The sequence below is a fragment of the Drosophila ficusphila genome, unplaced genomic scaffold, assembly GCF_018152265.1.
Source record: "Drosophila ficusphila isolate 14025-0441.05 unplaced genomic scaffold, ASM1815226v1 contig_794, whole genome shotgun sequence".
Lineage (NCBI taxonomy): Eukaryota > Metazoa > Arthropoda > Insecta > Diptera > Drosophilidae > Drosophila > Drosophila ficusphila.
In genome coordinates, this window is record NW_025064740.1 from 125,804 (window position 1) to 146,095 (window position 20,292).

Consider the following 20,292-nt stretch of genomic DNA (forward strand, 5'->3'; position numbering starts at 1 on the left):
TCCAAGGGCGTGACCTCAGCTAAGTAGCTACAAAGGTTAATGCGAATATTTTGTAGGAAAGATGTTTAATGTTACATGTTTTTACTTCATCGAAACTTTCTTAAACTTAAATTCGCACTGAAAATAAATAAATGAACCATGTTTTTTATTTATATACATATATGGTAAATAAAACCTCTATTTTTACACTTGCTTTGCATAAAAAAGACGGGGAATTATAAATTATTTTGTTGTCTATTTTTTTTCACAGTGTGTTTGTTTTTTTTTTTAATGTTGAACACTTTTCTTGTTTTAAATAGGACTAGTTTTTTTTATTGATTTTTAAAGAATTTTTCAAGTTAGTTAATTTAACTGTTTTTGTTGTTTTATCATTGGATATAAGAATAACTAAATCCTCTCATTTATTTAAGAATTTCTTAACATTTTACATTTTTATTAGATTTCTGCTGGAACTTATCTAAAATCGAATTGATAGGCAGGATGATAAAAATTTATTTAAATTGTTTTAAAAATGTTATTCAACTTCTAATTATTTAAAATGTCAAACTTGAAATTCTATTCTTTGTATATGCATTTCTTAAAATCTTGATAGATTTGCTTGCTCAAACCCACAACAACAACATCTGTCGGCGATGCGTGAGAAATTTTTGCATGTCTGAGCTGAGCTGGTGAAGCCACAGGAAGCTGCAGCAGGCTGCCTGCCACAAAGGGGCACGAAGAGCCCTCGAGTGGCGCAGTTTGAGCTTCCACGACGGCGATGTCTGTCAAGAGGCCACTCATATATTTGCAACAACTCGAGTGGCTTCGTCCAGGTTGAGATTGGATGGGCAGGGTGGAAACCACCTCCTCCCGTTTCCTCCGACTTGCTCCGATCCTCCGATCCTCCCGTGGTGCTGCGGTGTGCGCATGCGCACTCAAGTGTCCGGAATATTGAGCTTAGCTCCTCACATTTTTCGCAAATCCGTTTTGGGGAGCGCAAATTGTTTCAATTTCGAGCTGCGCTACTCGGCGATGTGTGAAAATTGTTATTCTTTCTGTCTGCGATCATTGAGGGAATATATTAATATTCATTGTTACTCAAAAGTGAAGATCATCTACTTCCTGGCACAATTAAAAGCAGTCGCAATTAAGGGAATTCATTTCGAAAAGGTCATTGTGGCATTTCCTTCGCCGCCATCATGTTCGGAAATCAGAAATCTGGCTGAAAAGGAGAGCTCGGGTCTCCCAGAGTTCGAGTAATTACCACGCGGCTTGTGTCAATCAAGCGAACTGCCATATCGTGGGTAGTTTTAATTGAATATTACAAGAGGGATGTGCATTAATAAGGAAATCAATTTAAATCTCAGTCGTTGGCTGGCATGAGAAAAACTAAACTCGAAACTCTAAAAAATCTGCGGGCGTAGGATCCGATCCACCATTTCGGTGGTGCAAATCAGGGTGAAGTGTCTAACGGCTGCCAAATACGAACCCAAATCCAGAAATCTCTCAATGAAGCAATAAGTTTCAATTGAATTGGAGTTCAGTAATTAAAGTACAAGGTCGTGAGTTTAAATTACCAAAATGAGATTGAATGGCATAGTTCTCCTAATCTTGTGTTTTTATTTAAAAACAAACACCAACCAACACGAAGCTTAATCTTAGCCAACTAATCAATCGATCAAGTTATCTGTAAGTGGTTTTCGAGATAGTACCAACCGAAGAAGTGGAAACCGTGCGAAAACCTGCAGTCACGGTTTCGTTGAGATACTCGCAACATGCGGGTGCGCACCACCGAAAAGGGGAAAACTAATAAAATTGTTGCGAAAACATAAGCTGACTCTGAGAACCACGCAAGATTACCAACCATTCCCACAGAGAAATTATTGTTTTGGTAAGAATAAAATGGAGTAACATACATATCAAAATAATATGGTTTAATAATAGTTTTAATTTTTTAGAAATTTAAAATGGCTTGTGTGCTTCAACTCTTTGGAATTCTACTGATAGTTTCAATAGGATTTACTATTAGTGTTACCTTTATTGATGATGATCCTATAGTAGACCTCTCCTTGGGTAAAATCCAGGGAAGTACAATGCAAAGCTTTCAGGGAAAAACAATTTATGCTTTTAGAGGCATAAGATATGCCCAAGCCCCAGTGGGTCAGCTGAGATTCTCCAATCCCATTCCCGAAAGTAGTTGGGGTGATGAGGTTTTTAAAGCAACTTCAGACTCCCTAGTTTGTCCACAACCAGGAATTTCCTTGCTAATGAGTGAGGATTGCCTTAAACTTAATGTTTTCACCAAAAACTTTGAAAACAAAAAACCAGTGATTGTTTATATTCATGGAGGAGCTAATGTCCTGGGAAGTGGTCACAGTATCTATGAAGCAGGTCCTCAATATTTACTAGACCATGATGTGGTTTTCGTGGCCTTTAACTATCGTCTTGGAGCCCTAGGATTTCTCAACACAAATAGCAGTGAAACGAAGGGAAACTTTGGCTATCTAGACCAAGTGATGGCTCTTCAATGGATTAGAGATCACATTTCCCACTTTGGTGGCGATCCTGAGTTGGTGACAATTATGGGAATGAGTGCTGGTTCGATGGCAGTCAGTCTGCACTTGGCTTCGCCCCTTTCCGCAGGACTCTTCCATCGGGCAATCCTCATGAGCGGTTCGGCCACCAATCACTTTGATATAGATAACCTTTTTTGGTCACGAAAACTGGCTCGTGAATTGGGTTGTCCCATGTTTGATCCCACGGATCTGGTGGAGTGCCTTCGAAATGAGAACTGGACACGCATTGTGGAAATCTGCAAGGCCTGGGAAAGCTACCAGTTTGTCAACATGAAGTGGAACTATGAAATAGATGGGTATTTTTTGCCTAAACATCCTACGAAACTCATTGAGGAGGGAAAATTTAACAAGGTGCCATTGCTGATCAGTTACACGGCCAACGAATTGGATTACTCTGCTTATGGTGAGTTGGAATGAATTAGTATTTAAATATTTATAAAATCTATTAACACTTTTATCTGTAGTTCACTTGGAAAACGAGCCTTTACTCCATGATCTTGGCTCTAATTTTGAGAAATACGCTCCGGAGTTGTTTCTTTACAATCAAAACGCAATCATAAGTCAAAGACTAAAGGATTACTATCTTGGCAGTAATACTACTGAAATTAATTCTGACAATATTGAGCAATTCGGTCGAATATTCTCTGATGGAATCATTGGCCATGGAGTCCATCGTCTGGTTCATTTGGCCAGGCATTTTAGTCCAGTTTATTATATGCGAACTGATTATGTGGGTGAGCGAACTGTTTCAGCTCCTTTGGATGAGGATAATAAACCCCTTGGAGTGGCTCATGCGGACGATCTACAGTATATAATGCCGAGTCTTTGGTATGGCACCATGATGCCAGAAGGACATTCGGATATTTTCATGATGGAGCGCTTAACCAGTTGGTTTACACACTTTGCCAAAACGGGGTAAGTAATTGAAAAATATTTTCAAATCTATCAGATTAATATAAAGGAGGGAGCAAAGATTACAGACAGGCCATCACAAATTCTTTTATGTTCTTTGGAAATGCTATAAATAAATATTAAGGAAAACCGTTTAGATTAACAATCCGCCGGGTTTATTTAAAAGAACACATTGAGATACTTGGACTAGTAGAAAAAGAACAAAACACGGAGGATCCCACGGATCAGTGGTCAGCAGGGATCCGCACTCCTGAAGGTCAGGCGGTTGCAGAGTCGGGCGAGGAGTGCGTCCAGATTCCTGGTGATCTGGTCGTCCCCTTTCAGGTTCCTTAGCTGCAGAGCCGACTGCAACTGCTGGACCGCCTGGACCCGGCCGAAGTGGGTCTGCAGGCGGGGATTGCCGCAGAAATGGCTGCTGCACTCGATGGGGTTGCACTTGTGGTGGGGCGAGCGGTACTCGGGGTCCCGGCACTCCATGTACTGCCGGTGGCGCATCTGGCGCAGGTATTCGCGCACCTGGCGCTCCCGGTCCCGCCGGCGCATCTCCTTGATCAGGGGCGAGTCCTCCTCCTTTGCCGGACAGCAGATCTCGCAGGGACAGTCCTTCACTGGCTTCTCACTCGTCTTGTCCTTGTCCATATCCTCTCTTGACCTGTGAAATTTTTTCTTGCCTTTGTGCTTGTCGCCTTTGCGCTTGTCCTTGCTGCCCTTGGGCTTGCCTTTGTCCTTGCCTTTGTCCTTGCCTTTGTCCTGGCTCGTGTCCTTATCGCCACCGATGCCGCTTTCCCTTTCCTTGTCCTTGCGCTGGTCGCTACCGCGATTTCCACCAGCTTTAGGTGGTTTCTCGTCGCCCGTAAGGGATTCATGGCTTCGCGGAACGGAAGGCTTCTCCTCGGGGCTTCCCTCGTTGAGCTCGCGCATCTTTTTGCCCTTGCCCTTGTCCTTGTCCTTATCCTTCTCCTTATCCTTATCGACATTTTTGTCTTTGTCCTTTTTCGTTGTATCCCCATCCCCATCGCCTTCGCCAACGCCCTTGTCTCCTCCTCCTCCGTCCTTCTTTTTATCGCGCTGCTTACGATTACGATCTCCATCGCCGCCGCCATCGCCATCTCCACCGCCTTCGCCATCGCCACCGCGATCACCACCCCTCTTCTTATCCTTATCTTTATCCTTATCCTTATCCTTTTCCTCATCCTTATCCTTATCCTTATCCCGCTTCTTGTCCCGGTCCTTGTCCCGATCCTTGCCCCCGTCCCCGTGACCACCTCCACCTCCGCCGGGGCCTTCCGGCACGAACTCGCTGCATCCCTGGCTGGGCGGCTCCTCGGGATCCTTGCAGCACTTGGCGAGCGCCTCGCAGAGATCGTTGGGTCCGTTCGGGTCGGGCTCGAAGCAGGTCACCAGTGAGTTGTACAGCTCGTCGTAGTTGCGGGGCTCCGGCTCCTTGGCCTCCACCTGCAGTCCGGCCAACTCCCTTTGGAAGGCCTCGTCGTAGGGACGAGGATCCTGCTTGTACTGGGCCCAGGCGAAGTCGGTGCACTTGTTCTCCTCTTCGCCGCACTTCGGGGGGCAGTACCAGTGCTTCCGGCGCAGCCCGTGCTTCGATGGCTTCTCCGGGATGGCCATGTCCATGGCCTGCTCCAAGCTGATCTCCGGATGGCCGGCGGTGTCCTCGAAGGGGTGCTCCGGATCCGGCGGTTCGGGGCAGTGGAGAAACGAGAAGGCGTTGCTCGGGCGCAGCTGCCGCCGCACATTGGGCATCCTGTCCAGCTTGGCCTTTAGGCAGTCCCGGTTCAGGACGTAAGCGCCCGGCTCCGAGGGCTTCTCCTTCTCCTTCGGGTGTCTCTTGGGCTTGCTGGAAGACTTCCTCGGCGGTTTGAACAGCAGACTGGCAGCCTTGAGGCTTTTCTGCATGGCTCGATTGTAGGAAGCAGCCTGCGGAGTGGGGTAACTGGCGTCGATGCCGTACCATCGCAGGGTGTCCTTGCGCGGACTGGAGCTCCACACGGACAGAACGTCTTCCTTGCCGAAGTCCGAGAGCCGCTGGCACTGGTTGGCTTCCATTGCTTCGTCAACGAACTTCAGGGTCTCAGACTCGCGACATTTGGAGATCGGCGGTCGGATGATGGGGTAGGTCTCCTGCAGGTGCACCTTATTGGTCTTGCAGTTCTTCCACCGCATCCACTGGTATATGCTGAGCGGCTTCTCCGCGAAGGTGTTCAGCGGATCGGGCTCCCGGCATTCGGACTCCGCCAGTGAACCCTGACCTCCCAGGGATCTCAGGGATCTCCTCGACCTTTGACGCTTCGCATCCTCTTTGCGCATCATTGCTTTACTTTTTTTCTTTTTTTTTTTTCCTTTTTTTTTTTTTTACAGTCGGGTTTCCGATGTTTTTACGTGTTTCTCGTGCTCAAATTCAAAGTAATACAATCAATCTAAGTAAAAGAGGCTTAGAAAATTTTAAAATTTTGGAGTTATATGTTGAACACGTAATAAAATACTGAGGAGTGCTTCTACGAGACGTCAGCACTGTAAGCCTAAGGAATTTTCAAGGCCGCCCAAGACACCCCCTTAGAAACCTTCTGAAACTTTAGCAAACTAATCGAAGGCATATGGTTTATAAGCAACGTAATGGGTTCCTTTCGTTCCAGGACACCCTTAAACAGCACCGGTGACTGGCCTCCCTGCAACTCATCCGACCTGTGGATGCTCTTCAACGGGGTGGCGACCCAGGTGGGTTCTCCCCTCGATTCAGATCGATATGCCGTCTGGGACGAACTGTTTCCCACGGCCGCCCGGAGCGGAGGTGCGGCCTGGAAACTCGGCGTTTGGGTCGGAGTCGCCACCGGAGTGGCCTCCCGGCTCATCGGAAAATTAATGTAGCAATTAGGTGTGGAAAAAGCTTATCAATAGGCCGTTTAGATTACGCTAATGACCTTCGACGCTTGCGCTCGCTTAGCGAGTTTGCTCGGCGCAACTATTTACTTTGATTAATTAATCAACAAAGGCGTGAGATTTTCCCTGTTTCCACTGAGCGAGCTCAGCTTTTCTCGAGGGCAATTAGTCTTTGGCTTGGAGCGGATTGGGGCAGCTTAAATACACATTAATTTGTCTTTAAATGTTTTCGGCTTTGCACGGCTTCTTTTTTTGGGGGCGGAACTCAGCAAACCTTTTTGAGCTTTGAATCATGGTAATTGTCAGGTTGGCACATGTGAAAACAAAACCGCTCTGATTTCAACCTCACTCCCCCTCTGCGTTCAAATCGGAGGTCTTATCCCATTACACAGATGCGCTGCTATTGACATTTACGATTTGCTCTTGCGTGAAAATGCCAAACAATGCGATGGGATACAAAAGGATTATCGCCAGCCCCGCCCACTTTTTGGGGTGGTTGGGCGGCACAAAACAGTTGGGGAGTTGATTATATTTTCCCCTTGAATTTAAAGTTGCAAAAGGAAGAGCTCTCTAGTGTAACACAAAATTTAAACCAAGAAATTCTCTACGCTTCTCACTCATTAGCACTCATATTCATTGGGGTCAAGTCGGAAGTTTAACCCTTAACCAACCACAAAGGATACGCACACAAGGACATGACTTTGCTGAAAAGTTGGACCAAAGAAAATATGGAAAATTAACTTGTTAACTTGTCCTATAGAAATATGAGGGGCAAAGGCAAACAGTGGTGCCTTATTCCCTTTTGGGATATACAAAATCCCACAAAAAGGTGGGCAAGTCAACTTGACAGAGAAAAATCCCCGAGGCAGGATGAGATGACAGAAATGACAACGAAAATGGGGAAAATATTTGCAAATTTTAATTAAATTTCTCTTCAACATTAACACATCGAATTCCGCTCTTCAAATGGGATTTAACCCAAAAAAGGTTAACACCTTTCCCAGGCAGCTGGAAATCAAGGAACGGATTGTGGAAATAAATATCGAGTGGCTTTTGTGACTCAATTACAATAAGTCTATTAAACTTGTGTCTGCGGCTTGTCTAGACAGCATGCAAAGGATTGAGGATCGAGGATTGAGGATCGGAGGATACGACCCCGATCAGTCACAATGTCTACTGTCTAGGTTTAAAAATCGAGAACTGATCGGTGAGCGCGTGCCCCTTTTGACTTTGGCTGGTCCATTGTGGTCCTCTAACAACAACAGAAACATCCTCGAGTCCTCGAAAGGTGAGGGTTCGTATTCGATGACGATGATGCCAAGGTGTTCCAGCTGCCGATTCAAATGTGTACGCGTCTCGATTTCACTTTCGCTACGCCTGCGCCATGGTTTTTCAAAGGAAAACCTGGTCTGATCCCAGTACCAATCCCTTGCTCTTTTTGTGACGCATCATCATCGTGAATTCCCCCTCGCATTGCGGGTTTGATTACGTTTTTATTGAGCTCACAAAAGGAGTAAACATTTTGAAGTAGCGCCAAGGATCGAATGCTTTATAGGCTTGTCAGCGGTTCTGTCTGTCTGGTCCTGTCTGTACAAAATGCCCATTCCCCTGCACGTTTATGCGTTCTGTCAACATATCGGATTACGCCCTCCAACCGATTGCAGGCCCATAATCGCTAATGACAATACAAATTGAGAGTGCGGAGTGTAGAGCATAGGGAAATGTGGGGAAGGATTCGATTCGGGAGAGCAGCGCTTTGTTTTGTCCTGGTTTTTCTGGGAAGACTCAGGCCACTTGGTTGGACAACACGCACGAAATTTGTTTTATTTTGGCTGGTCTGTTTTTATTGGGGTTGCAATCGAAGACTGCCCAATTGATTGGTATTCGTGGAAGGATCTGCTCGGACAGAGCTTTGATCACAAAGGAGAATCTCCTGGAAATTGGTTTTCCTTTCGCTCCAAACAACTTCATTAATTTCCCCTGAGATCCATGGCGCCTACAATCTCCTTCAATCTGACAGATACTTTCCCTATTCTGCGGTTAATTAAATATTTATACAAATCCAAATTGCTGTGATTAATGATTGGTGGTCCTTCCCGCACTTGCAGCAATTCACAGACTCCCCGAAATCGACCGACATCAAAGCGACTGGGAAAAGGACACTCGTATCTGTTTGTTTTGGGTGAAAGTGTTCACATCAAACGACCTTAAAATTAATTGTCTTCCCCTTGTCCACTTTTTAGTTTACTTTGGGGTGGAGGGGGAGTCCGATGCACAACTTGATTATTCGATAACCGAAATACACGGCTCACATGTGAGCGAGAGCCTGCCACACAAGAGTGCCCCATTGTCTCGCTGTCTATCTCAGGCTACTCTACTCCAAGTTTCGAGCTCTTTTTGTGTGTATGGTGTGTGTGTGGTCCCCAGTTGAGTGTCTTTTGTTGTTCGATACGATATGTCGTTGTCGCTTTTGTTTGAAGACCCGGCGACAAAAAACACTTGGGGTTAAAGGAGCGCAGCGATCATAATTATGCATGTTTTGGGCCCAGTTCTTAATAGAAACGTAGGACCACACTCGGTTGCCTGATATCATGATTTATGATAATAAAAATCAATTTTTAAATAATAAACGATAGTAACTTCCTATTGAAAACTTATAACTGTTTTACCGTTCTTAACAAAGGATCAAACAAAATCAAAATATTTATGGCCCTTGTTATTTCATTTTAATAAATAAATACTAGTTGGAAAAAAATGTTTTATTTAATAAACCGATACAAAAAAAAATATACAAAATATAAAAATAAGTTTTTGATTTATCTAGTTCAATATTTGGATAGTTGAACGTCTTCTTTTATAAATATTCTGTTTTAGCATATATATATTTTCAAGCCCCTTCTGTTATTTAAATTTTTTGCCCCCTAAATTTCTAAAAATTACCTCATAACTAGCCACAAATCAATCGACTGCAACACCCACTTTCGGTTGAGATTGCCATCGTTTTTGCACCCAATTTGAGGGGTATTAAAAGCGCAACCACCCAAATAGTCGCAATCATTACAAGCGCGTTAAGTGCCACTTCCCGTTCCTTTCTGAATGTCCTTTTGCAAATATTTGTTTGCAGTTTTCCGATACGCGACTCCTGTCACTCCTCCCCCTTTCCCCTCCCCTCATCTAATCCTATTCCGGCTGCTCTGTTGTCAAATGTGATTATTAATGTGCTTTAAATAATGAAAACGAAACAACATCCGAGTGGCACCCTCAACAACCGAAAAAGAAATCAGTGCGTCCTCTCCAAAAACGTATGCTAGTTGTCGAGAGGGTGCGACGCTTTTCCCAGATCCTGGATACAGGACTCAGGACCAAACCGAATCCCGAATGGCAGAAGGACCAACTAATGAGTGTAAACAACGGATGGATGCCGGAAAAAATACAGCAAACAAACTGCCACAAACTGTTTGATTTGTCGCTCAGGACTAATGAAACCAAACATTAGCGAGCCCAGGACACCCTGCCCTTTGCACCCCCTCCTCTCAATCCCCCTCTCCATCCACTTCTATATCTCCTCCCCTTCCCGCTCTCGATTGAGGGAAGATAGCTACGAGGACTTGGTCCTCAGGACCTCGGGGGTTGCCTCTGCGGATTGTTGCAATTTTTCTTTTTTTGCTGTCCATGAAAGGGATGTTGCTAGAGTGTGCACTGAAAGAAACAAATGGATAAATAATATAAATAATAAAAATATCTTATTATCAATTATTTTATAGAAATAATATTACTATATCTATTTATCGCTTAGCTAAAAAATTTACTATTTACTTTCTTGGAAAGCATTACCTATTTTATTTTATTTGATTTTGTAAGCGGTACAAAACTCAAATGTGCTAAATTTATTCTTAAATATTTTTAAAATTAAACAGAGCTTAGTTTCACTAAAAATGTTATAATAAAAATCCAATAAATTCAAATTGCAGTTTTTGTAGCTATAAAACTTCTGCTAATTTAGTTTTAACAACAAATTGGTTTAATTTAATACGGGAATTATTGACGACTATGAAATTGTGTGTTGGATTTCTTGTCTAAGTTCTTTAGATGTAATTTTATAATTATTATTTCCTGATGCTAAATGAATATTATATTTATTTCCCATTTTCATATTTTCAGTTTTACCAACAACAAATTCCTATTAATTTTACAATCAAATATCAATTACTACCTTGGTAAATGTAGTTACAATATTAGAATGAAACTTTTTGTAGGAACTGAAGCGACTTCCTAGGTTCTTTCTGTTCTTTTTATGCTCAGTGTGCGGTGCCGACTATTTGCCCTGGCAATGGGTTCCTGTAAGTTGATTACGTGGTTGACGTTGACACCGAACTACAATATGAGGGCACGGAATGCGGCTGCATCCATCCATCCAGTGCCACTTCGGGCTGCTTCTGCGGCAGCTGTCTTCACGTGAATTGCAGTCCCAACTCTTCAGCCCGTCACCTTGTGGCACCTTTTTGCCGGGTTAAAAGCTACGTGATCGCACTGGCTAATACGAATACAAATAGGAAAATAGGAGAAGAGCAAACCCATCAGCGGTAGCCACCTAGGGGAGTGGTCTGAAAATAGCGCCAGTCAAAGGGTCAAACTGTAGAGCAACTGTATCCGAAATGGGAGCTGGAGTTCAGCTAACCGGTGCCGAGTTCGTGGGAAACTCTCTCGAGTGGCATGCGGGTGTGGTTTTCCTTCGGCGAGTGTGTTTTGCCCACAATTAATGAAATCGTACTTTTGTGCCACAATTTCGTGTGATTAATAGTTTTGGCGTCGTGAGGAGCTTGGCGTTTGGAGTCTGGGAAATTGACCCGCGGCGCATCCCGATGCACTTGTTCTAATAGCCTTCCATCGAGCATCGAACCAGGTACCATATATTATTGAGCAATTAGTTAAACGAACCACTAAACTGTTGACAGTCAGCTGGGGTTCTCCGCTGCAACTTTCACATGGCATCGAACACAATTTGTCATCGATTTGTTGGTTTTGACCACCAGTAGAATTTCTGACATGCTCATTAAAGTTTATCTACGGTTTCTAGAATAAAACAAATAACTCGAGGGCCGAGGAATGCGAGGGCTTACCGAAAGGCTCATAAAACTTCAGATCCCCTTTGAAAAGGTACTCGAGTCACTGGGATTTCCATTAGGCAATTCATCCCTGTGTCAGTTAGTCAAAAAGCGAGACACCGTGCAACACGATCCATCATCATCGCAAGTCGAAAGCTGCACAAAACTATTATTGAAACCTGATGCCGCGATGACAACAGACAACTAAACTGAGCTCTCTGGGTATTTGACATCCGGGGAGATAAAATGAGGGAGACTTACCGACTGACAGATCGTCGGATATACTATATTATACTATACTATATAGCCCACAGCATGGGATGATGAGAGGGCAGACACAGCTTGCGATCGGCACGCGACTTTTCCGAAGCTGCCACTTCAGCTGGTTTCCAATAAGCGGCGCCGCAGGATCATGGCAGTTATTAAAAACTCCTGCAGGATATTCAGTTCACCTTCCCTCCTCCAGTTGCTAATGGTTTTCTCGCCAGCCTATCAGCATATTTCCATCGACTGCTGATGGATCGCCCACACGCCGCACGCAATTGTCTGTTAAATGCTTTTCACTCGTCATATTTCCCATTTTCCTATGCTAATAGTTCGGGGGAAAGTCGCGGTGGAAAGTGGGTGCCATGCACCATAAACTCGGATAATTCCAGCCAGCGGCACATGCCAAGAGTGCTCTTATCAGAGAAGTTAAGTCAGAAGCTCCTGGTGGTAATTACCAATGTGGGTGATTTCGAGCAGTGGGTTAGGGGCACGAGCCAAATTAGATTTAAGAAATATTTTTCAAAAACACTTCAACTGTCTAATAATTTTATCATAATTGCAATTGAAGGTTAAGGAGTATAGTTACATTAGAAATTTAATTTGCTTAACCAGCAGCGAATATATAAATATTTTTAAGCTAGGTTCAAAGAATGTAAATTATAATTTAAAAAATATTACGTAGCCAATAAACTGTTGAAATAACAAATTTACTGTATTTATTAAACTGAATAAAATATACAAAATTTAATTATAGACAATTTGAGCTATTGAAGTGGAATTCTAAATACTTTCTTTTGGCATAATTTAATCCAGAGTAATTGAAATTAAAGTCCCTCCAAACAGTTTCCCCTACAGTTTCCCAACCCACTCCCATCCACTTCCCACTCCCACTGGGCAGTGAAAATATGTCAATGCCTCCATCCGCTGAACTTAACCCAATAAATGCCTGGCATAGCTTTCGGCCGAAACTGCCAAGTGACTCATAAATTGTGGAGTGCAAGCCATATTATCCATCGCTGGATAAAGGAGTCAAGAGCCAGGGAGTCGCACTTAGGTGGACACTTCTTGCTGGCTGCAATAGTTGCAGCAAGTCTCTTTTTTTTCTTAGCTGTGGCAGTTGCAACTTCAGCTGCCGCTGCCGCCTGTCGTTGTTGTTGTTATTTATGAGTTTTGTGATGTTTGTGCAAATTTTTCTATGTAAGAGAGAGGACACAACGTTGGAGCTTCGCGACTGGATTGCCTTTGTTTTTTTCTAGGTTTCTTATTTTTTTTCTTGCTCAGTTTGGAACTGTGTCTCGGGCTTATCGCGCGTCAATTGCCAGACAACTTCATTGCCTTTTGGCCGCAACTCGGCGAGATTCCTGCGCACTGATGTTGACAGCAGGAGTTCCAAGCACGCGTCTTGGGCATTTTCCTGGGACCGAGGGAAAACCACAGCCGAGGTGGATGTTTGGCCAGCTCTTGCGGTTCCTCCTCCCCAATCTAATTACATTTTGTGGGCAAGCATAGCGAAAATTCAACTGCTCTTTGAGCGATTTCCATCAGTCAATAAAAACCTGGCCGCCAACACCAAGTGGGCTAACTTGGCCAACTTGCTTAACTTGGCCAACTTGGTTTACTCGCGAGGCATTCGCAGCAGGAAACGCAGACACCTCGGGCCAACTTTGGGCCCATCTGATATGATTTTGGACCCTGGGGGCTTTTCGTATTGAGTCTGCAACGCTCTCACAACTTTATTTGCGCTTTTGCCAGTTCGCGGAAATCGAAATCTTCGGCGACTCTCGGCCTCTTGTCCAAATATTTCGCTGGAAATTGGAATGCCACACAATCCCACTCCTACTCCCTCTTGAAAATTCCCTCCTCCTTCTTTTTTTTTTGCATCTAACAAATTATGGCAGTCAGACAGACAGCATATGCTCTCATTGCCGATCTCGATTGCTGATCTCCTCTATTCCAACGCCGCTGACAAGCGAAACAATTAAAACTAAAGTGGAAACGATCAAAACGAGCAACCCCGACATGCATTGATCTATATGATACAAAGTCGACCGCATTTGGTTGCCTTGCAATTTGCATAAATTAATATATTAAAGTTTTCCAACTGGTGGCACCCCCGCAGGACTTTCGAAAGGTGGACGAGGATGTGGCGTGACTCATGTCGGAGTTTTCAATTGCCAATTGGAAGGATAGATGGATATGGATGGTAGATGGATGGGTGGTTGTATCGAGAGCGTCATATGTTGGCCACTATGCTAATGAGTCGAGGACCAGGACTCGAGCCACTCGAATTGGACGCTTCTGACTCGCTTTTGACATTGTCATGCTCTGGAGCGTAACCAAACTCCGATAAGAGCAATAAAAACGAAAATACATTTGTGCGCGACCCACTAACAGCAAAGTGGATGAGGTTCAACATCACAGATGTGCGGTGGCAGCAATCGAGACTTCGGCGGAGGTGGTCTACACTTCTAAAAATTTCTAGGGAAAATAATGTGGCAAAGGAAAACGCATTATTGAAAAATGAATACATAATAATTTGTATGCTTTTTCACATGCAATTTATATAAAACCTAATATTTTTAAATATCAGGATCACTTTTTCCTTTTTTTTCTAAATTTACTAATGGCTTATTCGCTATTGAATAACAAGACTAACAATTCCAAATATTTTGAGGATCAGGAAGACTCTTATATTTTTAAAATATATAATAAACTACACTTCATTTATTGTTGTTATTTGTCGATAAAATAACGTTAAAAATATTTTTTGTAGAATAATTATTTTAAGGTGTGTAAATACTTAAAATTATAATATATTTAAAAAAAAAAGATATTTAAATTAAACTGCTGTACTATTATTTTTATTAATTGTTAACCATAATTTCTCTGAGTGCCCAAGCTTGGCACGCGATCGACGACAACCCATAATGCACGACACGTATAGCTGTTATCGAGTGCCGACTGTCGTATAATATATGCACCCACACAGCGATGACACGAAGGGCCAAAACAAATTTCAGGGGAAGGCTCATCAAATTGGAGAGTTGAAAATATGCCAATTGGTCTGTCACTTGGCAACTGAACAGCAGCAAAAAAAACAAAGTCAAGCAATTTAAATAAATACGCCTAGTGGCCTGTATTTTAAGAGTACAGTTGTGATCAAGTTATAAAGTTTAAACCTCTTTCGTTTGACGTCGCCAATTGAGGGGAAACAGCCTTTTCCAGATCTCATAGCGCTCGGCATTAAGGTTTTCCTGCAGAGTTAGATTTTTATCGATGTCTAGAAAGTAGCGTTTCTTGAAGCTAAAAGGACGCCAGCGAATATCTCGTAAAGCCAAATCAGTGGGTTTGTTGGGATCACTAGAATAATAAATGTTTAGACTGGAAAAAAGTACTAAGTTAATTATTTTTAAATTACCCCTTATAAGCAAAGGCAGAGAACATTCGCACCATAACATCCACCATGCGAAACTCCTCATCATCTTCGGTAAACATGCGACTTATCGAGGGTTCCACAAACAGATACATCAGATCGTCGTGGTGAACCACCCCATAGGGTGCATCTTCCGGATAATAAATGTGACTTCTGGCACCCTGATAAGCGAATCGATAGTAGTAGACCTTCGTTGACCTGGCAGCCAGATGGACAAAACGATGGATTCCGAAACCCGTCAAGGCATCCGAGTAAAGATTGGACAAAGCCTCAAGCGAACAATTGGCATCAATTGGTTGATCTTTGAAATAATGATTCCGTAACTCCTGGCTGATATTAACAACTTTTGGATCACTCTCATTATACATAAAGAACACAGGAGCCAATTTCTCAAAATTTTCATTCAGGGCGCTCAAGAGAGAAGGACTTTGCAAGATGGCTATAAAAGATTTCTTTAATTTTGAAATTTGAATTTTAAAGATACTTACATAAAGCTGGTCCCACAAACTCATCCTTGGTCATTCCAGTTATAATTGGAATCTTCATAAAGTCATCATTTTGGTAGCTTCTAATGGGATCTTCGATTAGAAAACGTTCTTGACCAAAATCTGGTTCTATAACTGGCTTCCACAAAATCAACGGATTATTCCTGTCGAACTCAAACATTTTTGGCAACGTGTTTGCATATTCCAGGTAATGTTTCTGGATGTAAAGATATCAAAATTAAGGGTAAGGTGAACTTTTTTAGACTCTTACCCCTCTTAAGCAATCCACGATTTCGGTAACATTTTCCGTATGACAATGAAGCAATGTAGCCTGTTTGGTGGCCACATCCATCTGATGATTCGGTAAAGACCACTGACCTGTGACTGCTCCACTCATCACGATTGCCTTATGGAAAAGACCCCTTGACATCGGTGAAACCATATGCAAAGTCACTGCCATGGCACCAGCTCCATAACCCAAGAGTGTAATCGAACTAGGATCTCCTCCAAAACGTGAGATGTGTAGTTTAACCCACCGAAGGAGTTGCACTTGATCCTTGAGTCCCATGTTTCCTGGAGCTTCCTTAGTTCCGGTGGCCAGAAAACCCAGTGACCCCAGACGGTAATTAAAAGTAACCAGTACCAATCTTCGATCCATAAAATACTGGGGACCTGCGAAGTTCTTGCTCTGTCCGGACAAGGAGTAGAATCCTCCAGGATGAATAAACACAATCACTGGTCTTCGAATATTCGGTTGCCCTTCGCTGGGCAGCTCCTTGGTGTAAATATTAACCCGCAGGCAATCCTCACTGACATCTCCACTTATAAGACCCAATTGTGGACACTTTGGGCCATCGAAAGTGGCGTCCAGTATATCGAACCACTGCTCCACAGGTTCCGGTGGCTCAAAACGAAGGCGATCCACTGGAGGTTTTGCGTAGGGAATTCCCCGAAAGGCATAGAAATTCCGTCCAGATTGTGAGGGTAAAATGGTGCCACGAATTTTGCCCAAAGCTGTGGTGATGACCAAGTCCGATAGTTCCTTGCTGTAAATGGGATCGTCCTCATCCGGAACAGCCTTCCCCAGATCCTCCTCACTAATTTGGCCAGAAGTTAGCCCGCAAAAGAGCAGAACGAATCCGCAGAGACGCCACATTCTGCAGAACTTCACGCGATACTGCGGAGGTTTTGGCATCTGATTCCAGCTTTTATAGCCGCCGTTCTGGCTGGGATTATGTCACATAAAGTGCAGAAATTGATGCGATTCCATTGGCACACTGACACTGGGCGTTCTGCATCGCGATCTCTTCCCATATCCAATTGCAACATCGGCGGCAGTCCATAAATAACCGGTCAGTACTTCCCACACACACCCATCTCGGAATTATCCCGACGACCCACGCGTTTATCTCTCCTGGATTCTTTTCGCCCGCTCCCGTTTTCCCACGTGAACTTGTTTGCGTGCTCGCGGCTTATTAGATTAGGTGTGCCCCGGAACACCCTCCTAGTGACCCCGGCTTAACCTCGACGACCTCTGCAATAACAGCAACAAAAAATTAGAGCCGAAAAGCGATCCTTAAATGCCCGCTAATGGCGTTTAATGGCGAGCACAAAAGGTGCACAAGTCATAAACTTCGGGCAGAAACCCCTGAGATATATGAATTCGAGAGCCCCGATCCGATGAAGTGTGTTCGGAGTTCCTTTGTGCGAGTCTTTCCTTCGATCCGTTTGCTTCCCTTCTTCCCTTTTTCCCGGCTCTCCTTCGATTCGTCTTCCTTTTTGCCGGTGGTGTGTGCTATACTATAGATCAGACAAAGGCGTGCTAATTGGATTTATATTGGTCTCTTGGAGAAAAAAGGAGAAAAGGATCTGGTAGCCGCTTCTGGCCGAGGGTCTTCGCCTGGGGCAATGTGTGAAAACGCTTTGTTTTCCACTCTCTGACGAAGTCCAATAAAATATACTCCGTTCTTCAATGGGAACCAAGTGCTTAGGGGGAAAACTATCACATATTGATTGAAGTTTTATTTTAACATCCCCTTAAATATGCTCTTTAAATATAATGGTTTTCATCGAGAATACATACTTAAGAGTTCTTTAGGTCACATAGGTATTAAAAGTTTATATTGCTTTAAATTAAATATCAGTTAACATGGCATTACACCAAACGCTTTATTCTAAGTTAATTGAATATGCACAAAATGGACAACTAATTATGCCAAACGAAGGGCAAAATTTAAAGTCTTCAAAAACGCATAATAAATTTAAACTAAACTTAAATTTTCTAATACATAATTATAAAAATTTTTAAAATTAAAATTCCTGCAATTTTTTTATCTGCTAAGACATTTGTTTTCAGCTCCTGATGGTTTACTTACTATATAATATTATCTAAACCGCAGGGGCTCAGAGCTCCCAAAGACCACAAGGAACTCGAAACAGAGCTGGGATCTTCAAATTGATGACTCCTTCTCACCAGCTGAAGAAGAGCTCTTTGGGTTCTGCTCACGTAGATGTGACATCTCCACGGCTCCTTGGGTGTTGTTTTGTAATTCTGTGGTCGTCCTCATCGTGCCTCGCATTACCAGGTAATTGTAACGTCAGCTCGAGTCGCAAGCCTCGAGATTCGAGACTCGAGACTCGGCAGGTGGCAACCAAGAGAGACGCCTCCAAATGCCCGACGCTAATGACACCAAACACCAACTGCAAGTTGATGTCTTGCCATGCGCCACAGGATGTGTCTGGGCTGTGGACCAGGTTCTATATATCTATATATCTACAAAGACACCTCACAAGAGGTGTGAGTTGCGGAGCACTAGGTGTGAAGTGTGCAATTTGCCTCAAGCCATCCGACTCCTGCCGAGCGACCAAAGAGTCAAGGAGTTTCGGCAGACAACCCGTGGTGATTTTGTGGGATTTTCCTTATAAAAATGTTTGACTCCTAATTTCCACTCTGATTTAATTACCCGACATTTAGCGAACTGAGTTGTGTGTGGGCTGTGGATCGGAATCCCTGGAAAACACCGATAACAATCAATATGGAAAACAGCGATTGCAATCAGTGAGGAATTCGAGAGATAAAATTGGCAAGCATGACTGTCAAAACGTATAATTTATTAGCCCGAAATTAGCATCGAATTTCGTTTTGGGGAGTGGTTCTATAGCATTGGAAAACCCTCCCCTTTCCACCGGAAAATATACTTTGACTAATGAAACGTTGCAGTTGCAGTTGCATTTTTCGAGTGTCCTGCTGACGAGGTCGTTCTGGGCCAAACGATTCGAGTTATTTATGGCCCACAAATCGTGGTGGCTGCCAGTTCCCTTCATTGTTTCGCCATTTTGCTTGTTTACCTACTCTTTTTGGGCGAACAAATTCCACATAAAAATTGCCAAATATTTCGCCATGCATTTCGAGTTTTGTTGTTCGATTAGTATTATTTGCCTGGTGTGTCCGCTGCTAATTTGAATGCGATAATACGCCCGCGATTCTGTTGTTAATTAGTGGGGTTTGTTTAGGTGGTTTTTATGATCGCAATGGAGCCTCATTTGAGGCAGGCACGCGACAAAGGTGCCACTATTTATGCGGGAATGGAACAAGAATAAAGTGCATCAAATTGTGGGTTAGTTATGGTTTGGACAACAAGACACAATAAATGAGTTAAATAATTTGGGTTTCAGATGGAGAGTCTATGATATGTGCTAAGCTCTTATAAAGGAATATTTATTATTAAGAATTAAAATTAAAAAATGTATATGATACTTCGGGTTACAGGGAATTATTATTATTAATTTGTAGCCGGAATTAAATTAGTAGGTAAGATTTGTAACTAAGAATGAGTCTTTAAAAAATATTTATAATCTTATTTAAAGTAACTTTGGTAAATGCCTTTTTTCCCACCTCCTTGTTTACACTTTTCTAACAATATCTCCGGACAATGCAATTTAAATATCCATTAGGCAGCACTGCCTGCCAAAACAGCTGCCCTTGCGACTGATGAACTGATTGACTGACTGACTGTCCGATATCAATCACTCCCCTAAATTCTCGATACCGAAAATTCGCATATGCAAAAGGAGGCGCACAATTCACAACGGAAATAATCGGGACAAGATATAAACAGCAATCGAGGGAAACGGTAAAAACTGTCAAAGGCAATTGTCAGTGGCTTTGTGTGGACTTCGAGGTGGAATCCCAGCCGGTAGAATGATTGATCATGCGGGGAGGGATCAATACATCAATCTCGAGTGGGCCGCAGCCAATGGCCAAATGATCGTGGGAGTTTCTCCTTTATTTTTTGTATCTTCCAGTTTGCACCTTTCGAGGCTCGCGCTGAATGCTGAGCACGTGCTCCAAAACCAAGAGGCACAAAGGCATTTAAATCTCCAAGTGTCGTCTAGTCAGAGCAACTGAGGCAGCAGCAGCAGCAGAAGAAGAAAAGGAGAAAAAAAGTGGGTAAACATGGTTTAAAGGAGCCGAGGACCAGCATAACTCGGAGCCCAGAAGAAGTGCAGCTGTTGGACTGGCGGCTTGCCGCAGTCTTAGCCACTTCCTCTTCGTGGTCTGCTTGAAAACTGAAAGAGGATGGGGATTTGTAGGCCCAAGTTAACCCGTGCCATCGCATCTACGTGCCCTGCATCCACAC

The 20,292-nt window shown here is 43.4% G+C and overlaps 3 protein-coding genes across 3 annotated transcripts; 1 reads left to right on the forward strand and 2 right to left on the reverse strand.

Moving 5' to 3' along the window:
- Window positions 1-1,761: 1,761 nt before the first annotated feature.
- On the forward strand, window positions 1,762-6,532 carry LOC108097858 (esterase E4). Its single transcript, XM_017200395.1, has 4 exons — window positions 1,762-1,870; window positions 1,938-2,958; window positions 3,020-3,470; window positions 6,119-6,532. Exons 2-4 carry the CDS (start codon window positions 1,947-1,949, stop codon window positions 6,348-6,350), a joined length of 1,695 nt encoding a protein of 564 aa, XP_017055884.1. The 5' UTR covers window positions 1,762-1,870; window positions 1,938-1,946; the 3' UTR covers window positions 6,351-6,532.
- LOC108097857 lies at window positions 3,600-5,974 on the reverse strand. Its single transcript, XM_017200394.2, has one exon. It carries the CDS (start codon window positions 5,793-5,795, stop codon window positions 3,699-3,701), a length of 2,097 nt encoding a protein of 698 aa, XP_017055883.2. The 5' UTR covers window positions 5,796-5,974; the 3' UTR covers window positions 3,600-3,698.
- Window positions 6,533-14,907: 8,375 nt separating the features above from the next.
- Window positions 14,908-16,808, reverse strand: LOC108097833 (juvenile hormone esterase). Its single transcript, XM_017200357.1, has 4 exons — window positions 15,924-16,808; window positions 15,656-15,869; window positions 15,153-15,606; window positions 14,908-15,094 (listed from the first exon to the last, which is right to left on the reverse strand). Exons 1-4 carry the CDS (start codon window positions 16,806-16,808, stop codon window positions 14,908-14,910), a joined length of 1,740 nt encoding a protein of 579 aa, XP_017055846.1.
- Window positions 16,809-20,292: the final 3,484 nt, after the last annotated feature.

What these genes read in the sequence shown, in the direction of transcription:
- LOC108097858 (XM_017200395.1), top strand. Translation starts at nt 1,947, where the DNA reads ATGGCTTGTGTGCTTCAACTCTTTGGAATTCTACTGATAGTTTCAATA. An exon ending in ATTGGATTACTCTGCTTATG is followed by an intron (nt 2,959 to 3,019) that starts GTGAGTTGGAAT and finishes TTTTATCTGTAG; the next exon opens with TTCACTTGGAAAACGAGCCT. An exon ending in ACACACTTTGCCAAAACGGG is followed by an intron (nt 3,471 to 6,118) that starts GTAAGTAATTGA and finishes CTTTCGTTCCAG; the next exon opens with GACACCCTTAAACAGCACCG.
- LOC108097833 (XM_017200357.1), bottom strand. Translation starts at nt 16,808, where the DNA reads ATGTGGCGTCTCTGCGGATTCGTTCTGCTCTTTTGCGGGCTAACTTCT. An exon ending in TCGTGGATTGCTTAAGAGGG is followed by an intron (nt 15,870 to 15,923) that starts GTAAGAGTCTAA and finishes CTTTACATCCAG; the next exon opens with AAACATTACCTGGAATATGC. An exon ending in GTTTGTGGGACCAGCTTTAT is followed by an intron (nt 15,607 to 15,655) that starts GTAAGTATCTTT and finishes AATCTTTTATAG; the next exon opens with CCATCTTGCAAAGTCCTTCT.
- LOC108097857 (XM_017200394.2), bottom strand. Translation starts at nt 5,795, where the DNA reads ATGATGCGCAAAGAGGATGCGAAGCGTCAAAGGTCGAGGAGATCCCTG.